This window comes from Erigeron canadensis, chromosome 1 (assembly GCF_010389155.1).
Source record: "Erigeron canadensis isolate Cc75 chromosome 1, C_canadensis_v1, whole genome shotgun sequence".
Lineage (NCBI taxonomy): Eukaryota > Viridiplantae > Streptophyta > Magnoliopsida > Asterales > Asteraceae > Erigeron > Erigeron canadensis.
The window spans coordinates 57,314,390-57,334,301 of NC_057761.1; the positions used below are offsets into that span (position 1 = coordinate 57,314,390).

The 19,912-nt window shown below is 31.5% G+C and overlaps 1 protein-coding gene across 1 annotated transcript; it reads right to left on the reverse strand.

Annotated features, from left to right (window-relative positions):
• Positions 1-13,564: 13,564 nt before the first annotated feature.
• On the reverse strand, positions 13,565-19,912 carry LOC122585159 (ABC transporter G family member 3-like). The gene is made up of 12 exons (XM_043757267.1): positions 19,901-19,912; positions 18,768-19,249; positions 18,613-18,692; positions 17,175-17,461; positions 16,712-16,883; positions 16,515-16,628; positions 16,271-16,399; positions 15,765-15,956; positions 15,206-15,292; positions 14,826-15,098; positions 14,296-14,403; positions 13,565-13,881 (listed from the first exon to the last, which is right to left on the reverse strand). Exons 2-12 carry the CDS (start codon positions 19,219-19,221, stop codon positions 13,639-13,641), a joined length of 2,139 nt encoding a protein of 712 aa, XP_043613202.1. The 5' UTR covers positions 19,222-19,249; positions 19,901-19,912; the 3' UTR covers positions 13,565-13,638.

Sequence of the window (19,912 nt, forward strand, 5' to 3'; positions counted from 1 at the left end):
TATAATAACACTTGCATGTGCATGCAAATAAAGACTGAAATAACTAAATAAGCCATGAAGGGTCATGTTTTATGTGTAGTCACATCTGCCAATATTAAAATTTCAACAAATTTACAATACTTTCTTACTTATATCCAAATTGAAAGTGTATATCTCAATTTCATCCGGTTTAACCCAAAATTTAGAGGCGGCTAAGGGAACACTAGGGGCGTCAAGTAAATTTTGAGGTCCGCATGCAAAAGATATATATACATACATATATTATACGATAATTGTTATAAGTGTAAAAAAAGAATAATAATTGCTTATAGTAATTCATTAAACAAAAAAGAAATGTTCTTATGAAAAAAGTAATTAGAGCTTATCGTTTTTTAATTTTTCGTTGAATATTAGTCTTTTTTAAGAAATTGCATATAAGCTTATTTCTAATATCTATAAATTCCTAAAAAAATGATTTTATAACAAATGTTTATTTTATATTAATATATAACTAACAGTTTTTTAAAATTGAGGGGCCGCTCTAAAACCGAGGCCCGATACACTGACTTATATAGCACTTGTCAAGATCATTCACTGAAGACCACTTCCGTAATATAGATTAGATAATAACGATCAGCTTGACAGTTTATACATTTTCACCTCTATTTCCCTTTTAATGGAAAATATATTGGTGACGAATATACACTCATTATATATTTGGGTGTAAGTTATATATACGCCATATACGTTATATCAATGTAGGTCTTTCAATTTTTGTTGTTCAATATGAGTAACAAACTCCAAAAATTATCAATGTAGTTAATATATTTTCAAATTTTGTGTATCAATATAATATATTTTAAAAATAACTAATGTTTAATTGTATAATGTCTATCTCTAATAACAAAATATAATTAAAAGCTAAAGAGGTTACAACATTATTAATACGATATTTATATTAATATTTTATTTAATACTATTAGTTGTAATCAAACTAATTGTAATATTGTTTTATTATAAGTAATTAGAATCAAATTATACATAAGATACATATTTCTTCTTATATAACCTGAACTCTACAAATAAAATCACAACACATGAAATCATTGAAAACCTCACTGTTGCTACTTTTATCGTTTCCAACAACCATGGCTAACGAAAATAAAATTAATTTTTTGTAAGACATCAATAAGAATTCGGTCAAGTGTGTAATCAAAGCTAATATATTGCTTTTCTGGATGAGTTTGCATAAAAGAAACCTTGCTACATCATCCAACCTTTATATGATTACATTTGAATACCCCAATTTCTTTTTAAGTATATTTTTACACTTAAAGTATAAGTATTTTTTTGTTTTATATAGTAATTCTTATATTGATAATATTGTCAAACCCGTGTATTTGACACGGGTCTAAAATCTATTTAGTATGAGTAACAAACTCCAAAAAATATCAATGTAGTTAATATATTTTCAAATCTTGTGTATCAATATAACTCGGACTAATTAGTCATATAATTTACCGACTCAAAATAATTGTACCTGTTACTATATTTGATTAATTAACTTTATCATATCATGCATCCACTGTTTGAAAAAAAAAAAGTTCACAACAAAATTATCATCTGAGGAAAAAAAAAAAAAAGAAGAAAGAAAATAACACGTACGTAATAGTTATGTTTTTCTTTAAGACCATTTAAGTTTGTAAATTAGACATTTATTCTGGATGCTTAATTGCTTACCTAAATTTTATTCGAACACGACTATATTTCTTACCATTTGTCCAAATGTTTGAGCCCATTATTCACCGAATTTCATCTATCTAAAGTTTTCAACAATTGTTAATAGAAAATTAATGTAATCATCAACTCAATACACAAGTTAGATGATTTAATAGCTTAGGAATGATAATACCTCATCTACCATCTAGAGGCTATTAGGCTTCAGCCTTGATGTAGGCTCCGTATATGAGCATGAATGTTTCATGGAGGCTCCTGATGCAGCCTCCGGACCATGCTTCATGGAGGTTCCTCTGATGCAGCCTCCGGACCATGCTCCATGAAGGCTCCTGACGTAGCCTCCAGACTTAAGCCATGAAGGCTCCTGACTAATTCTTCAGACCTGAACATCAGCCGAGCCTTGTTAAGTCATGAGCTTGATTTAGGCCGACGCATGAAAAGCACATGACCCAAAATCATCAAACCCTAGAATCTACTCTCTATAAATAAAAGACAAAGGGCACCAAGCCAAAAGACTTCTCTCACTTCTCTCTCTCTCCTCTCTCTCACATAATTAACATACTTTGGCTTGTGGGGTCATATCTTGTAGTCACTAATTGGGAACCGCCAATCAAAGTAGCAACAACATTATCTCCCCAAATACGCCTTATAGATTTAGGATTAACTCCCAGTACTTAAGGATAAATGTTATACCTAAACAGATGTAGATTTATGTTTAAACACAAGTCAAAGTTAAAAATTTAAAATATGGAACCTTTTATTAAAAGAAACCCAAAGAAGCATTTAATTAGTTTCGAGCGAGTTAACTGGACCAAAAGCATACAGAGCCAGGAAAACAGCTCCTGGCCGGTAAACCTATGGAAAACATAATGCAAACTTAACAACAGTGTTCATTCCGTGTTTTGAAATTGAATAAAGATATAATAACACAATATTATTGGGAATCATATAAGTGGTCACACATGTGTCAATTAGAAAACAGAGTACATTGTATATATACTATCTTAGTCCCGTGCGTTACATGTTTATACCCTATTTTTTTATTGATTCTTCATAACTTATATGTAAATCTCAACCACTCATTTTTCTCTTTCCTCTATAAATCATTTTTCTTCCGCTAATTTATTCAAAGTTTTTTGTCCCAAAACTTTACATCGATAAATTATAACAATTATATAGGTGTTCTTAAAATTTCATGCTCTTTCCTTAAAGATGTCATTCAATATACTTTCGACGAATTTTTAAATCCGAGAGGGAAACCCGTACAGGTAAAGCATTTAGCAATCACACTCTATGATATATCACATCTTATGACTTATCACATCCATCATCTCACTGTCGCAACGCGCGGGTACTTTCTCCCAAATATAATAAAACTCGTAGAACTTGAGGTAAATAATTATATATCATAATATAAAGAATAAAATACACCGATTGCACCTGAAATAACCCCAGATTATCTTTTTGCTACTTTTAAATATCTTTTCGGACCATACCAAAAGGTTTCAAAATCCTAATCGTACGGTACCTAAGATTGGGGACCGTCTATTGGGCTGTTAAGTTCAGCCACTTGAGAACTATTTTTGTAACTTTGTTACCAAGAGTACCAAAAGTGTAAGTACGTTTATAATAATAAACTTTATTTAGATGTGAGTGGGTTTTCACCCAACTTAAATATATAACATACTATATTCACTTTCCTTTTAACAAAAGAGAGTAAGAATGCTCCTATCTTACAACTAAGTTGGATTAAATATTCCTCCAAATCCTAATTTTTTAACATATTTTGCTCCAAAACCAAAAATCACATTTGATTTTAAAACTTATTAGTATATTAAAACATGTCACCCAACGTAGACGTGGAATAGCACCACCTTCACTTTCCCATTAACAAAAGGGAAAACTGAGGGTGCTACCGTCTCACACCTAGATTGGTTGAAATATCCCCTCATATCTTAATTTTTCAATACTTTGCTTAAAATCCAAAGTGACATGTTGATTTTGAAAATTTCTAGAAAACTAAAATGTGAGTGAATTTTTACCGAACTTACATATGTAACAACACCAACTTTATTTCCCTTTAACAAAAGAAAATAGTGAGGGTGTTGCTATCTCACACCTAAGTTTAATGAAATATCTTCACATATCTTAATTTTTTTTAATATATTTTGCTCAAAAACCAAAAACACATGCATTTGATTTTAAAATTGTTAGAAAATTAAGATGTGTCACCCAACTTAACAGCACTACCTTTTCTTCCCCCCTTAACAAAAGGGAAAATGAGGATGTTATTATTTCACACTTAAGTTGGACGAAATATCCCTTTGATTCATAATTTTTTAATATAATTTGCTATCACACATCTAAGTTGGACGAAATATCTTCTCATATCCTAATATTTTGGTATATTTTGCTCAAAAACCAAAAATCACATGTTGATTTTGAAATATTATTAATAATATCAGATATTATTAAATTTGTTAAAACACCAACTAATAATAACAAAAAAGTAATAAGATATATGATATGTTTGGAAAACGTAGTTGTAGCTTTTAAACAAAGTTGATTGCCACTAAAGAAGTAAATGATATTGAAATTATAAATGAAAAATAATAATAATGAAAACAATGATAATGTTAAAATTGAAGATTAAGGGAGTAAAAAAAATATGTGAACTTAATTAGTGTGAATTTATAAATATCTGTTCGAAACTTTGGAGAATATTATTTATAGTTTGAAACAATATAAATAAAAACCATATTTGATCAATTGGTTATGTGGTTGTCGACATAAGTGAGCGGCGTGAGTTCAAGTCCTAATTGATGCTTTTCTTTATATTATTAATTATTAATAGAGTAAAGATGGTATAAGTACAACATGCACATGTGGATGCTTACGTGTCAACGTTTAAGAGACTAACGACGTGAGATCGCCACGTAGGACAAAAATGATGTGACGAGCAAAGAACCATGTCACGTATGCACTTGAAGATAGAGAATTATATATATATAGAGATGTTTTTTTTGTTAAATAATAATACGAATCGAGTACATGAACATACAGTACAATTCAAGTGAGAGAGAGAATTAATCTGCAAAAGGATGTACATATATCTAATACTTCTAATATTATCTTATGAAGCATTTTGTTCTTTTTTCAAATATCAATTAAGTAATTGAACTATTTAAATTACCTTTTTTTATTCACTAATTTAGACATCTCTACCTAATATACCTATAATACCCTTAAATCTCAACCATTTATTTTTATTTCTCTCCTCAAATCTCAACCACTTATTTTTTTCTCTCTTCTATAAATCATTTTATTCCACTAATTCATTCAAAATCTTTTATTTTAAAAAATCATATATCGATTAATTATAAAAATTGTATGGGTGTTCTTAAAATTTCATGCTCTTTCATTAGAGAGGTCATTCGGTATACCTTCGACGAATTTTTAAATCCGAAGGCGGAGCCCATACGGTTAAGGCATTTGGCTATCATACTCTATGACTTGACCTATCACCCCCATCATCTGAACGTCGCAACGTACAAGTATTATATCTTGTAGAATAGAATGGGGACAAGAATAGGGCCGATGACTAATGGCAAATAAAATAGTTTTGGGTTGGCATGAAAGTTGGGGGCCGACGGGTAGATAAGGCAATTAAGTGGACTGGTTTTCTTGTTTTAGCGTGGGGATGAGACTTTGTATCTTAACGATAAATTAGAGTACGTATTTGGAAAACATACATAGATGGAGTCTTGGTTGGAACTAAAGAAGCCTCCTAATGATTGTATCACTCATTTGAAATAGTTTTGCTATATACGAGCATAATACCCGCGCATTACGGCGGAATTTTGTTTTAAGAATGAGATAGATTCGGGGGTAGTTTAGTCCAACTGTAGAGGTGAGTATAGAAAGATATATTAAAGTAAGGGGCATTTTAGACTTATCAGGTTCTTAATGACTTAAAGTTAATTTGCTTTATAAGGGAGTATAGATGTTCAAATCATAAAAAAAAAGTGGTACAACAGTGGTAACCTAAGAATTATGTACCTAAGTTAAGACGGAAAAAAAAATGCCTTTTGACGAATCCATATATAAATATTTATAATAATAACTATCTACCAATTTATATATAATAAAGTCTTAAATTCCTTTATGAAAAAATAAGAACCGTTAGATGAATTTCAATTTTCAATAACAACCCTTAGATCAAAATAATAGTATTGTTACCAAATTTATTATTAAATAAAAACGATATTAGTCCTTCTACTTTATATAATTAACCTTATGTATTTAGTTTTACAATTATGGATTGATATGTTTTAATACCTTTTTGGTTCGTATCCAATTTAAGTAGAATTCTTACCTATAGTTTTACAATTGTGAATTGATATGTTTTAGTAACTTTTTATTCCGTATCCAATTTAAATAGAATTCTTACCTAAAAGCTAAAATATACAGCCCAACATACTCCATTTTGAAATCTATATTCCTCAATGAATCGATTGTTCTTAAATTATATCCAATGTAAGTGCAAATTGAAACTTGTTTTTTTTCATTTTTTTAAACCTATCATCGTTAATACGTTAACTCATATCATTATTATAATTATAATTTAATTATAATAATATAAATAGTTAACTAATATTTTGCTACCTATACATACTTTACCTATAACTTAATTCATAATCTTATTATATCCAAAATATAATAATATATGAGAGCAAGTACCCGCGCGTTGCGACGGTGAGATGATGAGGATGATAGGTCATAGAGTGTGATAGGTCATAGAAGGCTACTCCGTATATATTATAGAGTGTCATAGCCAAATGCCTTAAAAGTACGGGCTCCGCCCTCGGATTTAAAAATCCGTCGAAAGTATATCGAATGACATCTCTAATGAAAGAGCATAAAATTTTAAGAATACCCATATAATTTTTATATATTATCGGTGTACAGTTTTTGAGATAAAACGATTTTGAAATAATTAGATGAATAAAAAATTTATGAAGGACAGAGAAAATTGTAGACATTGACGTATGGTACATTATGTACTATCATGTGTACATTATTGACTGTTGAAAAGTTGAAAAATGAATTTACTTTATAATATAGTATAAATTATTAAAAATATACTACTAATAAATAATATATTATTAAAATCGTTAAGTCATTGTTGAAAAACCTTAGGGATTTTTTAATATAGATGAAATTTTATATCACTACTTTTAATTATAATAATGAAATTTATTTTATAAGAAAATGATAGCACTAATATAAAATAATGTTTACATAAATTAAACTTTTTTAAATTATTTGCTATCATATATTATATGTGATTAAATTTTAAAAAAAAATGCATATAAAAATTTTGTATATTTTATATCAAAAACTCACCCTTGAAATCTATGTTAAATGGAAACAAATTAATATACCTTAACTACAATCATTAGGGTCATATTTAACAAAATCTTAAATGTGTCAATTGATATTCAACTTCAACCTAAGACGGGCTTGAGTTTGTTTTCTCCTTCATATTTGAAAAAGTAAATATATGATTTTTTCCTTATATCAAGCGGAAAACCATATTCTTCGTATTTGAGTTCGAGAGCCCGCTTTTATTTTTAGCCATTGAGTATTTGAGTGTTGAATGTTGAGTCTATTAAATAGTCAAATGTATAGATAATGTTGATATATATTAAGTAAAAATAGATAATTAATAGTTATTGCAATTAATAATTGGAAAATAAACATATGATTTTTTGCTTATATCAAATATAAAGCCATATTCTTGTTATTTGAGTTTGAGGGCATGTTTCCATTTTTAGTCATTATATATTGAGTGTATTAAATGACCAAATGTATAAAAAAAATGTCAATATGTTCTAAGTAAAAATAGTTAATTGATGATGACTTTATTTATTAAGTTAAGAAAAAAAGAATTTGACTGAATATATTAAGTTTTTAATAATTAAATGTATTGATAAGAAAAAAAAAGGGCTAAGTACAACATTAAAATGTGTCATATCTGGTCTAACCTACCATTACTATTATCGTAATACTTATACCGAAATTTTGATTTTGGTTGTAGCTATTTAATTTTCCATGACAAGAGTATACTTGATTGAAATTTTTTGTTTAGCTTAACATTTATAGTTTTTGTAACACCCCAAAGATTTTAAGGTAAAAGAAATTAACCTCTTTTCATAGTTTTGACATTAAATTAATTTCATAGTATTTTATTTTTGGATATGGGGTTAATTTAGTTGGAACTTTAGCGGATAGCGGGTAAAAATATCCACAAAAGTGGGATGGGTCGTGGCATCCTCACAAAGTGCCAGCCATCCATTTAATTATGAGTCATCTCCCACTCCTATTTTTCTTCTTCCCTTCATGCATCCCCTCTCTTATTCTTTCAAAATCAAAGGATAATTCATCCAATTAAAAGATAAACATCATCCTTAATAATCATCACCATCTTTAATCTCCTTTCAAGAATTAAAAGTTAGGGATTGTGGGTTTTGGTGGTGGTGGCCGATTTTCAAGAGGAAAAAGGGAAGAGGAAGAATTTTTCATTTAATTTTTGAATTTGCTATTGTTGTGAGGTATTGATTTCCCTAACCTAGCTTTCATTTTCTTTTTGGAATTAGGGTTCATGAAGTGAACCAATTTGGGGGTTTTTACTAGGAAATGAATTATGGTTAATTTTCTCCAATTCCTTAGTTAACCTAGTTGTCATTGAGTTATATGATGTGTTTGATTATGAAATTGATAAGTTCATGTGATAAATTAAGTTTGTAAGAAAAGATGAATATTACTAGTTATTGATATGTGAATGAAAATGGTAGGTTGAACTACCTAATGTCATTGTTAAAGATGAAAGTAACTCAATGACAAATGGGTTGGGTTTTGGGTTTAGCAAAAGGCTAGTGATTGAGAATGGCTAGGTTGAACTAGTCAAGTTGTGAATGTAAGCTTATGCATTTTACGATATGATTTTAGGTTGAAGTTTGCTTGTGCTTGTTGTTTAGCGTTATTGTCTTTGTTGCGGAGGAGGTGAGTATATTTGCATACCTTTATGTTGGATTAATTGACCACATCATGTTGAAGCCTTTTGTCCATGGTGGTTTTGACCATTTCATGTTGAAGTTTATTTGTCCATGTGTGGTAATTGATGTGGCATTAGCCCATGTGGGGGCATAGTATTTGTTGAGGCCTAAGAACCCCGATAGTTGATCTATTGAGGCCTAAGAACCTCCGGTGGCTTAAGAACCCGATAAATGATCATGATTATGTTGTTTAGCTTATATGGATCCATATATGTGATGTTAGTGTGCAAGGTGAATATGTAAATGTGACATGACGATGCCATAGGTTACATGTGAAAGTCCTTGTACTTTGCCCTCCTTCGTATTCGTAAATGTATGCAAGTATATTCACTAAGCCTTTGCTTATATTTTAGTTGTTTACCCTTTTATAGGTAGTTCCGGAAGAAGGAACTAGTGTTGATATAGAGATTGAAGTGTTTGAAGTGAAGTATTTTGCAAGACTTAAGGTAAATAGGTCATTTGCGGATGAATGACGATCTTTTGGTAGATGCTTAGAAGTCTCATACCTTTTGGCTCTTGGTACATTTTGCGTTGATGGTCATACTCTTGTTAAACTTGTGTTCATGATCAGGTGTAGAGTTTTCAATCCGTTGTGAAGTCGCATATTTGGTCAAAACAGTGTCAAAATGGGTAAATGACCCGTTTTATGGTATCTATGATTTGTGAACATGTTGATGTTGTAAATTGGTTTCAAACGTGTCTATATGTGTCTTGGAAATCTTTGGGAAGTGTTTTGATGAAGTTCTTGTGAAATGTAAAGATTGTAAGATGATTCATGTGTCGAAATGATTTTTGGTTGCTGAACAGGTATCCCACTGCGGCGCAGTGGGGGTGGCTTTTCCCATTGCGGCGCAGTGGGTTTCCACGGACATAAATCTGGTTCCTCCCACTGCGGCGCAATGGGGGATATGTTAAACCCACTGCGGCGCAGTGAAGCATGTGCAGTCTTAGGCCGAGGATTCCCACTGCGGCGCAGTGGGGAGTTCTCAACTCACTGCGGCGCAGTGGGGTTGAAAAAAAAATGGTATTTTCGGTTTATCGAGTCTGGTCCTTTTAGTTTTTTTTGTTTTATTGGTTTTATTAAATTTTTTAATGTATTAATAATGTATTTAAAATTTGTGATAAATGGATCTGAGTTACATCTTGCCCTTTTCTACAATTAATGGATGGAAGGTATAGTTCTTAAACTCATTACGCTCCCATGCTTTTTACTCTTTGGTGGAAGGTTTTTATAGTAGGAGAGGATTCCCTTAAGTTATTTCTCCAACTTGACTCAAGTTGAGGAAATCTTAACCCTTGATTAAAAATCAAGGGCCAAGATTCTAAGATGATATTTGAATCTTGGCCTTTGATTTTCATTTAAAGGCCAAGATTGTTTACGTATTACTTGAGGGAATCTCCTCCCTTTTATAGTAGCATTTTTACCCCTGAGTAGAAATAAGACTGTTTACGTATTACTTCTCCCATACTCCGTTTGGAGGAATTGAGTTTTATTCTTGATGTTATTAGATCTAAAAAATATCATAATAAATTTTCAACTATCTATAAAAAGACATATTAAAAAAGAATCTAAACAAATGAAGACATATGTCTGTCAAATTTAAAAGATAAAAGACATGTTAAAGATCTATAAAAAACTGATGGTAAAGTTGTCATTAGACAAATATGAAATATGTATAAAATAATTTTAGTCTTTTATAATTGTGTGCTATATTTATTATGAACACTTATATGTGACATGTAAAATATTTAATTACCTTGATCATTGTAATGTAAGGTTGTTTTATTAGATAAATAAATATTTTAAAGTTAGTAATGATTTAATTTGATATAAATATGATTTACTATAAATATATTATCATTTTTCAACAAGAATTATTTCTAATTAATTTAATCATTATTATATAAAGATATATAGATACTCTTGAAAATTTTATGAATAACAATATTATCATATTTTAGCGTCTTACTAATCACTATTAATACGTTATTATGAAAAATTAATATATTTATCTCGCGTATTACGCGGGAAAATAATCTAGTTTATAAATATTACTACCATTAATTAATGAAAAATGATTAATCAACCTAACTTAAATGCCAAAAAATCAACCTAAAACCTTAAAAATTTGACATGTGTATTCTACTAATTCTCTTTCTTAATCATGTCACCTGATTTTTTCACATGTCATCATCTTACTATTAGGCATATCTTTAGGTTGATTTATCATTATCTTTAATTAATATCTCAATCACTTTCTCATAACATCTAAACTAAAAACAAACACAATAAATTCTATAAAAATAACAACACTTTTTTTTATAAAAATAACAACTTTATATATATAATAGATTTTAGTTAAAAATAAAACAAATAGTAAAATAAAAGCATCATTTTCCTTTAACTGGAATATGCATCAAATATCGTATGCTTCATGAATCTTCGTGCATCAATTTTATCATGATCCAATGGTCAAAGTTTTATCCTATTTGTTTCACTTTAATATTTGTTTTAAAATAACTGGTCTCTATACATATAATAATAATAATATATAAATGAGGCTTATATACCTTTGGTTACAAGTTTACGTAATTCATAATTGCACAATTTGTCAAGGTTATGAAAGTTGTCATCTTTTGATTTTACCTAGTCAAAGTACGAAGTATCTTTAAAACTAATCCTGAATCTGTATCATCATCATCATCATCATCAAAATCAGATGTATCCATCTTGAAATCGGATAGAAGCTCAAAAATCAATCAAATCATCATCAGGGCCAAAATAAATGTGGTTTTTGGCCGGAAAAATCCAATGATCGGAATAAAGACATGTTGGAAAGGGCTCGTAGGTTGGGATCACCGGAAGAACATGCCGGAATTCAATCTATCAATCTGTATGTATAAGTTTGTTTACTTTTGTTTTGATGAAAGGAGTTGGGTGCAGTATTTTTCATTATGAATCATGACAATTATATATTTATATGGAAAGGGAGGTGATATCCTTATAACATTTTTTTTTTCGTATATAACAATGTATATATTTTACTACACAGTATATAAATGCATGAAGCATGTCTTGTATATGACTAAATTGTGTTGAGTGGATATCCATAACCATATGAAAAGCCTGAAGTGAAAACTCCCTCAATCTTTGTCAGATTGGGCCCATGTTATAAGTTCAGCCCACCATATACGTTCACGTTTCAAAACACAATTATTGTTGTGTTACACTTTTACACGTTATTATCAAGAGTACAAATTGTACTATTAGTTAAAACTACAAACTACAAAGAACTCCCCATGTGACCATAAATTGTTCGAGACTTTCGTTGTGATAGAAATCAAAGTTTAATTTTTGATAATTAACGTATTTTAGTATATTTGGTACAAGTAAATACTATATTTGTCAAAATAATATATGGTCAATATGGGCGGTTCACCATTAATAAGGAAATTCTTACAGTTGTAAAATAAAATATGCTAATACTATCGACTTATAACATGATAAAAATCATGTGCGCATAGTAATAATTCATCCATTTCAAAATCTCCAAAATACTTGTTTTATAATTTATCAAGGTCTAAAGGTCTAAAAACTTGTATAATATGTGTCCAAATATAATTTACATTTTTACTAAAAAAAATCTAATATAACTTAGGTCCACAAACCTACTTTATGTGCATGTAGTCATGTAGATATCCTTGTGGTCTAACTATATACTCTTATCATACATCAAGATAGCTGATAGCATATATCAATAAGAGAAAATAACTTTGAATATCCAAAACGCTAAAAAAACGAAACAAAGACATTTTAACCAAAAATTTCGAGTTCTCACGATATATCCATCAAAAGGTATAGCTTGCAATTTTGATTTTTTTTGAAAAAAGAATGTTATCATCATATGAATAAGGCCTAAAAGTCTTTAAACTAAAATTTACTTAAAAGAAGATTCGTAAAAAAAACTATTCTAACTCCGACCCTGAATTTTAGAGAAACAAACTGGTGACCTTAGAATTTCCAAAAAAAAATATGGTCATTATCGATGTGACAAGTAGAAGAGAAAAGGCATAAATCGACTAACCATGTGTTAGTTGCCGTGTTTCGAACGTTGCAACTAAAACATCTTCTGAAAAATCGTCTCTTTTGACCAAATTAATAAATACTCCGTAATAACTAGATAAATATATATGCGTTGTGTTTTTGGGCGGATTAGTAGGGGGTTTTCCCCCATCGGGTATTTGAAATAGGCGTTTCTACTTCGAGGGAGCTCTCTAGCGCGGACCCGGTTAACACAACGTATGTTAGACCTCTCGCCGTCGAATCGCGACACGAAGTTTCCAAGTTCACCTTTTAAAAAAATATATATATATGCGTTTCAAAATATCTAAGCAATTAATACATGCATTATAGGAACCAAGTGGAGGAGAGGTGTCTTATTTTAAGGTCAAGTCCTATTCTCTACTTTTACTCCTCGGGGAACATACAAACATGAAGAAATGGACATGACTGTTTATCAATAGCAGTTTATGCACTTTATCCACTGTTTTGGTCAACCATTTTGTACATTTGTTGTCATGAGTTTTAGATAAATATCTTCACAATAATTCAGAACTTCAAAGTTTAATTGTATTTGAATATTGTGGGATCTTGTATGATGCACATATGGACTTTTACTATGCAATGTATACATTCCACACCACAAGAAAGAATGAAAATTGAACCAATATACACGTGAAACGATGCCCTTTTTACTAAAAGCTCAAATCGGCGAGAAAACAGATGTTAGGTTATCTTTTATCACTAGGGTATACAACACATAAGTCTGCTAACTAAAGAACGGTTCTTCTTGACACGAATTTGTAGCAATAGGAACACAAGAACTCGATAGCCAAGAGCCATAACTGCGAGTATTAGTAGATTTTTCCACTTTGAGTTTTTGTCTGGAGAAACATCGTATACATTTTGAAGAGCTTGATACCCTGATATGGTCCTGAGCTGCCCCACTTCAAATGACACTCCATTGTATTCGCTCTCCAAGATCCCCTAAACGAGGAAAACATGGTGACGGATTCGTCAGAACACTAACGATATGGCAATTTCAAAATAACTGATATGTTCTTTAATAGAGGGTAACATTTAAATAAGAAATTAACACCAATGACTTTTTAGGTTCAAATGTTCAATTAAGAACCACTAAGTTAATCCGTTTTGCTTTTTTTGCGGAAAGGCAATACCTCTTGACTTTTGAATTCACGTCCATGAAATCCTCTATTCAAATTTATATGGGTTTTCTGATAAGAACTTAAAATAGGTTATTCATATTTAAATAGCTCAGCCAGTTCAAGATTCTCGTTAAGTGTTTCTTGAAGTTCTAAATACTTTTGTATCAAACTTTGATATTCAAAATCTTGAGAGTTAATATTTATGTAACAAAACTGAGAATTATGAAAAACCTACCTGAAGTGAGAACGTATGGAAAGCAATGTAGGATACAGGATACATCCATACTGGTCCAGGCAAAGCACTACGAATTTGAAAATAGCCAGCTGAAAGCATCATCATTACCTGCAAATTAGAGAAACACAGAGTATATAGAAGTCTGAATCTGCCAAACTGGTTAATCATTAATCCAAAAATCCAAAACTTGACTTTTACATATCTGGGCATTTGAGAAAAGCGTTTGACATCAGCTAACAACCCCATAACTCCATAAGGTATATGCACTTCAAACGGACCAAAGTTCAACAATTTAACAAGGTATATGCACTTCAAACGGGCGAAAGCTCAACAATTAAACAAGATAGGGGAAAGCGGTCATCTTTTTCAAGATGTGGCAAATCCAATCCATTTGACTATAGATGGGTTGATTCTGAGTATTATTTACTTCTAGAACCACACAAAATTATACGCGGTGATGGAGCCTGATTTGGCCCGTTTATTCAGCCATTTTTATCCTTTTCCATACAATCAACAGAAGGGAAACTTACATGCATAAGCACCAACATTGAAATGCTCCAAAACATATCTTGGAAAATGCTGGCAACAACCAACACTAGCCCTTCATTAATCAAAAGGCACATGAAAAAGTTGAGCACAAAGTATATCAAAAAAGAGAACTCGTTTCGAAGCCCAATAAGGAAGCAGAAGAGTAGACTTGATGAAATGGAGTTGAGAAACAAGAATGGAATGCTCGCAAAGAACTGCCCTACTAAAAATACAAATTTTCCTGAATGTCTATTTGAATCTTCACAAGCATAAACCTACATTAAATACATGAAAATATAATGAGATACAAGTAAAAGTGATATACAACCCACGGAAGGAGGTAACTCGTGTAAATGAATAGCAATAAAAAGATCACAATTACCTTGAACTCGTTTAGCTGTTCAGGTACCCCTACAATGCTTAAAAGTGAAGTGAAAGATATGAACATAAAGATTGCAGCAACTCTTTCCTGCAAAATTGCATCACAATCAATTAGTAACATACTTTTTCACTTGTGGCATGATATGACTAAGGGAGGTGTCAGGAAATTGAATTTACAGAATTCTAACTATTAGAGAACTAATTAATACATAAAATGATCAAAGACATTGTTGATTGTAGTGATGAAAAGAATCATATGCTGTAACATGAGAAGAAAAGTCTCTAACTGAATTAATGAAGAGGCAGTTAGGTAAGTTTACTTTACCCTGATAATTAGTTTTATTGTCGCTAGTTTGAATAAATTCCAAAACTGATAATTAGGCCGTTCAAATTATTAGATCATTAGATGCATAACTAATTTCTCCAAACAAGTTAACAAGTTGAAACTACAAGTCATGATAATTAGGATTAGTTAATGAGTTACGGAAGGCATTACCACCCCATACCTTCAAACATCATACTCCGTATATATTTAGAAAAGAGAAAAAATTTCAATTCACCTTGACAGACGTTAGTGAATGGCTTAACCCTGAAAATAGAGTGCCAATAAATAGCGCAAGCAGCATATACAGAACCAACCGAAGCCAGTAATATTTCCACTCCCTAGACATGATCAATATGGATCTCCAAGTCAACACTACAATTTTTGTTGCACTACTTGCTTTTCCCATGCTCTTGAGAGATGGGCCTTCCTGTATCCATAACTCCATAAGTTTGTTGGGATTAATAATGCACACCCAAAATGACAAGTACAGATTATAAAAAACAGAACCCAATTTAATATGGTCCATCAATATCTGCATCTATGGGTTTTGATAGCACAATACTGTCTGATTAATAACTTAAGTTGCAATACAATACGCATCCAAACTTTATATTCTGCAACCCCTTTTGTTAGTTGTTACAAATGACTATCTAACTCTGATTTATTCAAATATTTCAAACACAAATTTAGGAAAAAGTTGCTTCCTAATTGTGACTTAAAAAGGTAGTACAACTATGGTACCTGTTCAGTTAGCCTTAGTATCAATGTCTTAACTGCTGCAGCATCAGCAGACAATCTATACGTTTCTTCAAGAGTACGGATTGCGGCACCAGTGTCCATATTAACCGATGAAAGATCACCATGGTCATCCTGCCAAAGTTTATGCAAGCAAAAGCAAGCATACATTATAAGAAGAAAAAAACATAATAAAAAACCTAAAATATATGGCACCAATGAGAACAACGTAAAATATATAAACAAGTACCTGCCAGTTTTTGCATACTGAAATAATCCGGTCAAAATCTGTGTTTATGGCACGAAGAAAGTGATCAGAAGGACTTTGCATAATTGGACAAGGAAATCCGGCATTTGAGAAGTGCTGCATACAGCATAGAGCATTTATAACATAGAGAGTTTAAGGGGGAAAATTATGTGCAATTTTAAATCTTAAAGGACTCTTACCTGCAAGCAAGCCAATGTCTCTCCAAAAAACAGTGTTTTTCCATTTGAAAGTAGACATATACGGTCAAAGAGGCCAAAGACTTCTGTGCTACTTTGGTAAATAGTGAAAATAATGGTGCAGCCCGTGCTCGCTAGCTTCTTCAGGGTCACCATCATCAGTAATGCAGAAACGCTGAATTATGGATAGAAATTTTTTTAGGTAAATTATCGCATAAGTCGTTCCTTTTACATTATCTCAATAGTCAGTTTTCTCATAACTACTTCTTGTTGGCTATCCTGAATCTAACTATTTTGACCTCAAGGGTTATTTAGATTTGGGTTTTAGTAATTACTTTTACCAAACACAAAAAACTATAATTATTTTGCAACTCAGTTTAAACGCACATCTAAACACCCCTTAAAGATTACAACTTAGATACAAAAAGAAAAAGGTCTCATTGCTGTTAGGGAAAGTAACCTGTACCTGTCTAGGTGATATAGAGGCTCGTCTATAAACAAGAGATGTGGCCTCATCACAAGCTCCCTAGCTATGCTGACACGTCTTTTTTCACCACTAGAAAGACCGTTTTTACAACAATGGCCGCCTATGAGCTTGTTTGCCCAGTCACCTAATGACATTGCAATTAAGACATCCTCAACCACACTCTTTTTATCACATAAGAAGCCAGGAAGTTGAAGTAGTGCCGAGTAATATAGATATTCTCGCACAGTTAGCGAGCCTATAAGTGTGCTTTTCCTCCCAATAAATCCCTATCAATGGCAAACAGGGATATGGTTAAAGAAAGAGGTAACACTTTGATGCTATATGTTTACACTATTTACCTCCATTCTATGTTGCCGTTCAAAAAAAATAACCCTCCATTCTATGCTATGTAGTCGATTTCGGTGGTATACCAGTGGTATTTCGGTTTTCGGTCCTCCACTGGTATACCGGTATAGATTTTTGTCTACAATTTCGGTACCGAGATTTTCGGTGAAATTTGCCGAAATCTCACCGAAATCGGTCAAATTTCGGTGGTATACCAGTTTTTCAGATTTTTTTTTATTAAATTATTTTTGTCCAAACTAAAAAACAACATAAGAAGCACTAAAACTTTGAAGTATTAACACTATTCTATCAAATATTGACACTTTTAAGCTTGATTTTGATATTTAGATTGAGTATTAACTTAATATACTTGCTTTTTGTGTGTATAATTACAATCTTTTTGGTATATATATAATTTTATATAACATTTTTCATAATATTACGATTACCGAAATACCACTGAAATAACCGATATTTCAAATATCAGTCCTTGACCGAAACACCAAAATTTTGGTCCTTAACTACTTAGATTCTATGTCATTCATTATGTAGGCCCCATTTGACTTTTCATAATCAAGTAAAACAGACCACAATCACAGAAATAGTTACAACAGAATGCAGAAAGTATGGAAAAGCATTTGATAATGTACTTAAACAGAAAACAGACTACGCTCTTGCAGATGTATTCATACGTAACGGAATCTCACGTTCCAAAGGGTTGATTTCATATAGTCAAAAAGAAACGGGGGCGTACTTCACACCTCATTTTGTGTGATGATCTCAAGAGCTTTCACTTAAGGTATTATTGCATTAAAAGATAACCAACTTTGGTTTGATTTCTGTTTTGGGTGCCCCTTCTTTGTTTTCACCTGGACAAAGGTAACAACTTTCAAAAATTCCAATTCATTGGTAATCTGCAACTTTGTCAAGAAGTAGCTGGTTTCTGGGCATCACATAAGCTCCATGTCATACCGAAAGATGGTTATCTTTTTATTGGTGACAATAAAAATGTTCATTGAAAAATAAATCACTCTTTAACAAGCCATATCACCACCAAGTCACGATTCACAATGAACAAATCCTTAAGACTTACATAGGATCCATAGTGCAAGGATGACTTTGTACCGTTCACAAACACCTCACCATGCATTTTCCCTGAATCATCCAATCTTCCTAAACAATACAGAAACAATATATTAAAGTTGGATCAATATTGAGTAGAAGAAAAAAGTTGTTAATTACGAGTACCTGCTAGGGCCCTCAAAAGGGTAGATTTTCCTGATTTCCCGGGGCCCATGATCACTGTTATCGTTCCAGGTAAAGCATAACCATTTGAGGTTTTTATGACCCTATCAGAATACTTTCGTTTACCCTTTATAGTGACCGTCAAGTCCTTCCATGCAATTGAAACCCCTGAGATATTTCTTGTTGCCAATTCCACCTTGGGTGTTTCCGGGGGCGACAGGGAACCACTATGAGAGACGGTCGTAGTGACAGCGATATTGTTGTCCTTACTGTCCTCCACTTTAACCTCAACATCCGTATCATCCCAATCAGGCGAATCCTCAAACGAAATCGGTTTTCTTAAAGAACCTGGCTTTCTTAAGTAGTAATAGTTACTCGAGGGTAATCTACTAGCGGGACTGCTAGCTGCAGATGATGAAGATCTGTAATTATCCAATTGAGACTGTATTTCTTCCATTTCTATTGATCTTTCATTACACAACCACCTACACAAATATAACTTCTTTTATGCATCAAATCACTAATGAAAGAATCCAAAGATTGATAACATTGTTAGTTTTTTTTTTTTTTGAAAATTGATAACATTGTTAGTTAACTTGACAAGTTTAGATATACATTTTGGAAGTGACTTTCGTAATTTGAAATAGATATCGGTTGTATTATTTCTTTCAAACATCAGTTTTCTTATCAAAATGCCACTCTGATGTTACAAAAAACACCATTCGAGTTTTAAAAATCTTTCACCTTAAAAATCCAAAAGAAATCTGTGAATTGTGAGGATTAGTCCATTCTAGCTTACTGAAGCATTGGTGCATCTTAGTAATATTGGAATAATTTAGAGTAGAATTAGAAACAGTAGCTGTTCTAAAAAAATATATATAAAAGTTTGTGAGGATTATAAAAACTATTAACATCTACCTGAATGCACATCAACTTAAGAGAGAAAAAATCAATACACATTGGTCAGAAGTTAAAGAATACATTAAAAGGACCAATGACCCAGAACCCTAACTAAAATACTTACCAGCAAAACCAATCACCAAAATTATTTTACAAACCAAGGACCATTATATTACAAGATTTATATTTTTATTATATTAATGTGAATGCTTGAAGTGTGAAGAACATAGACTGACCTGAAATCTTGA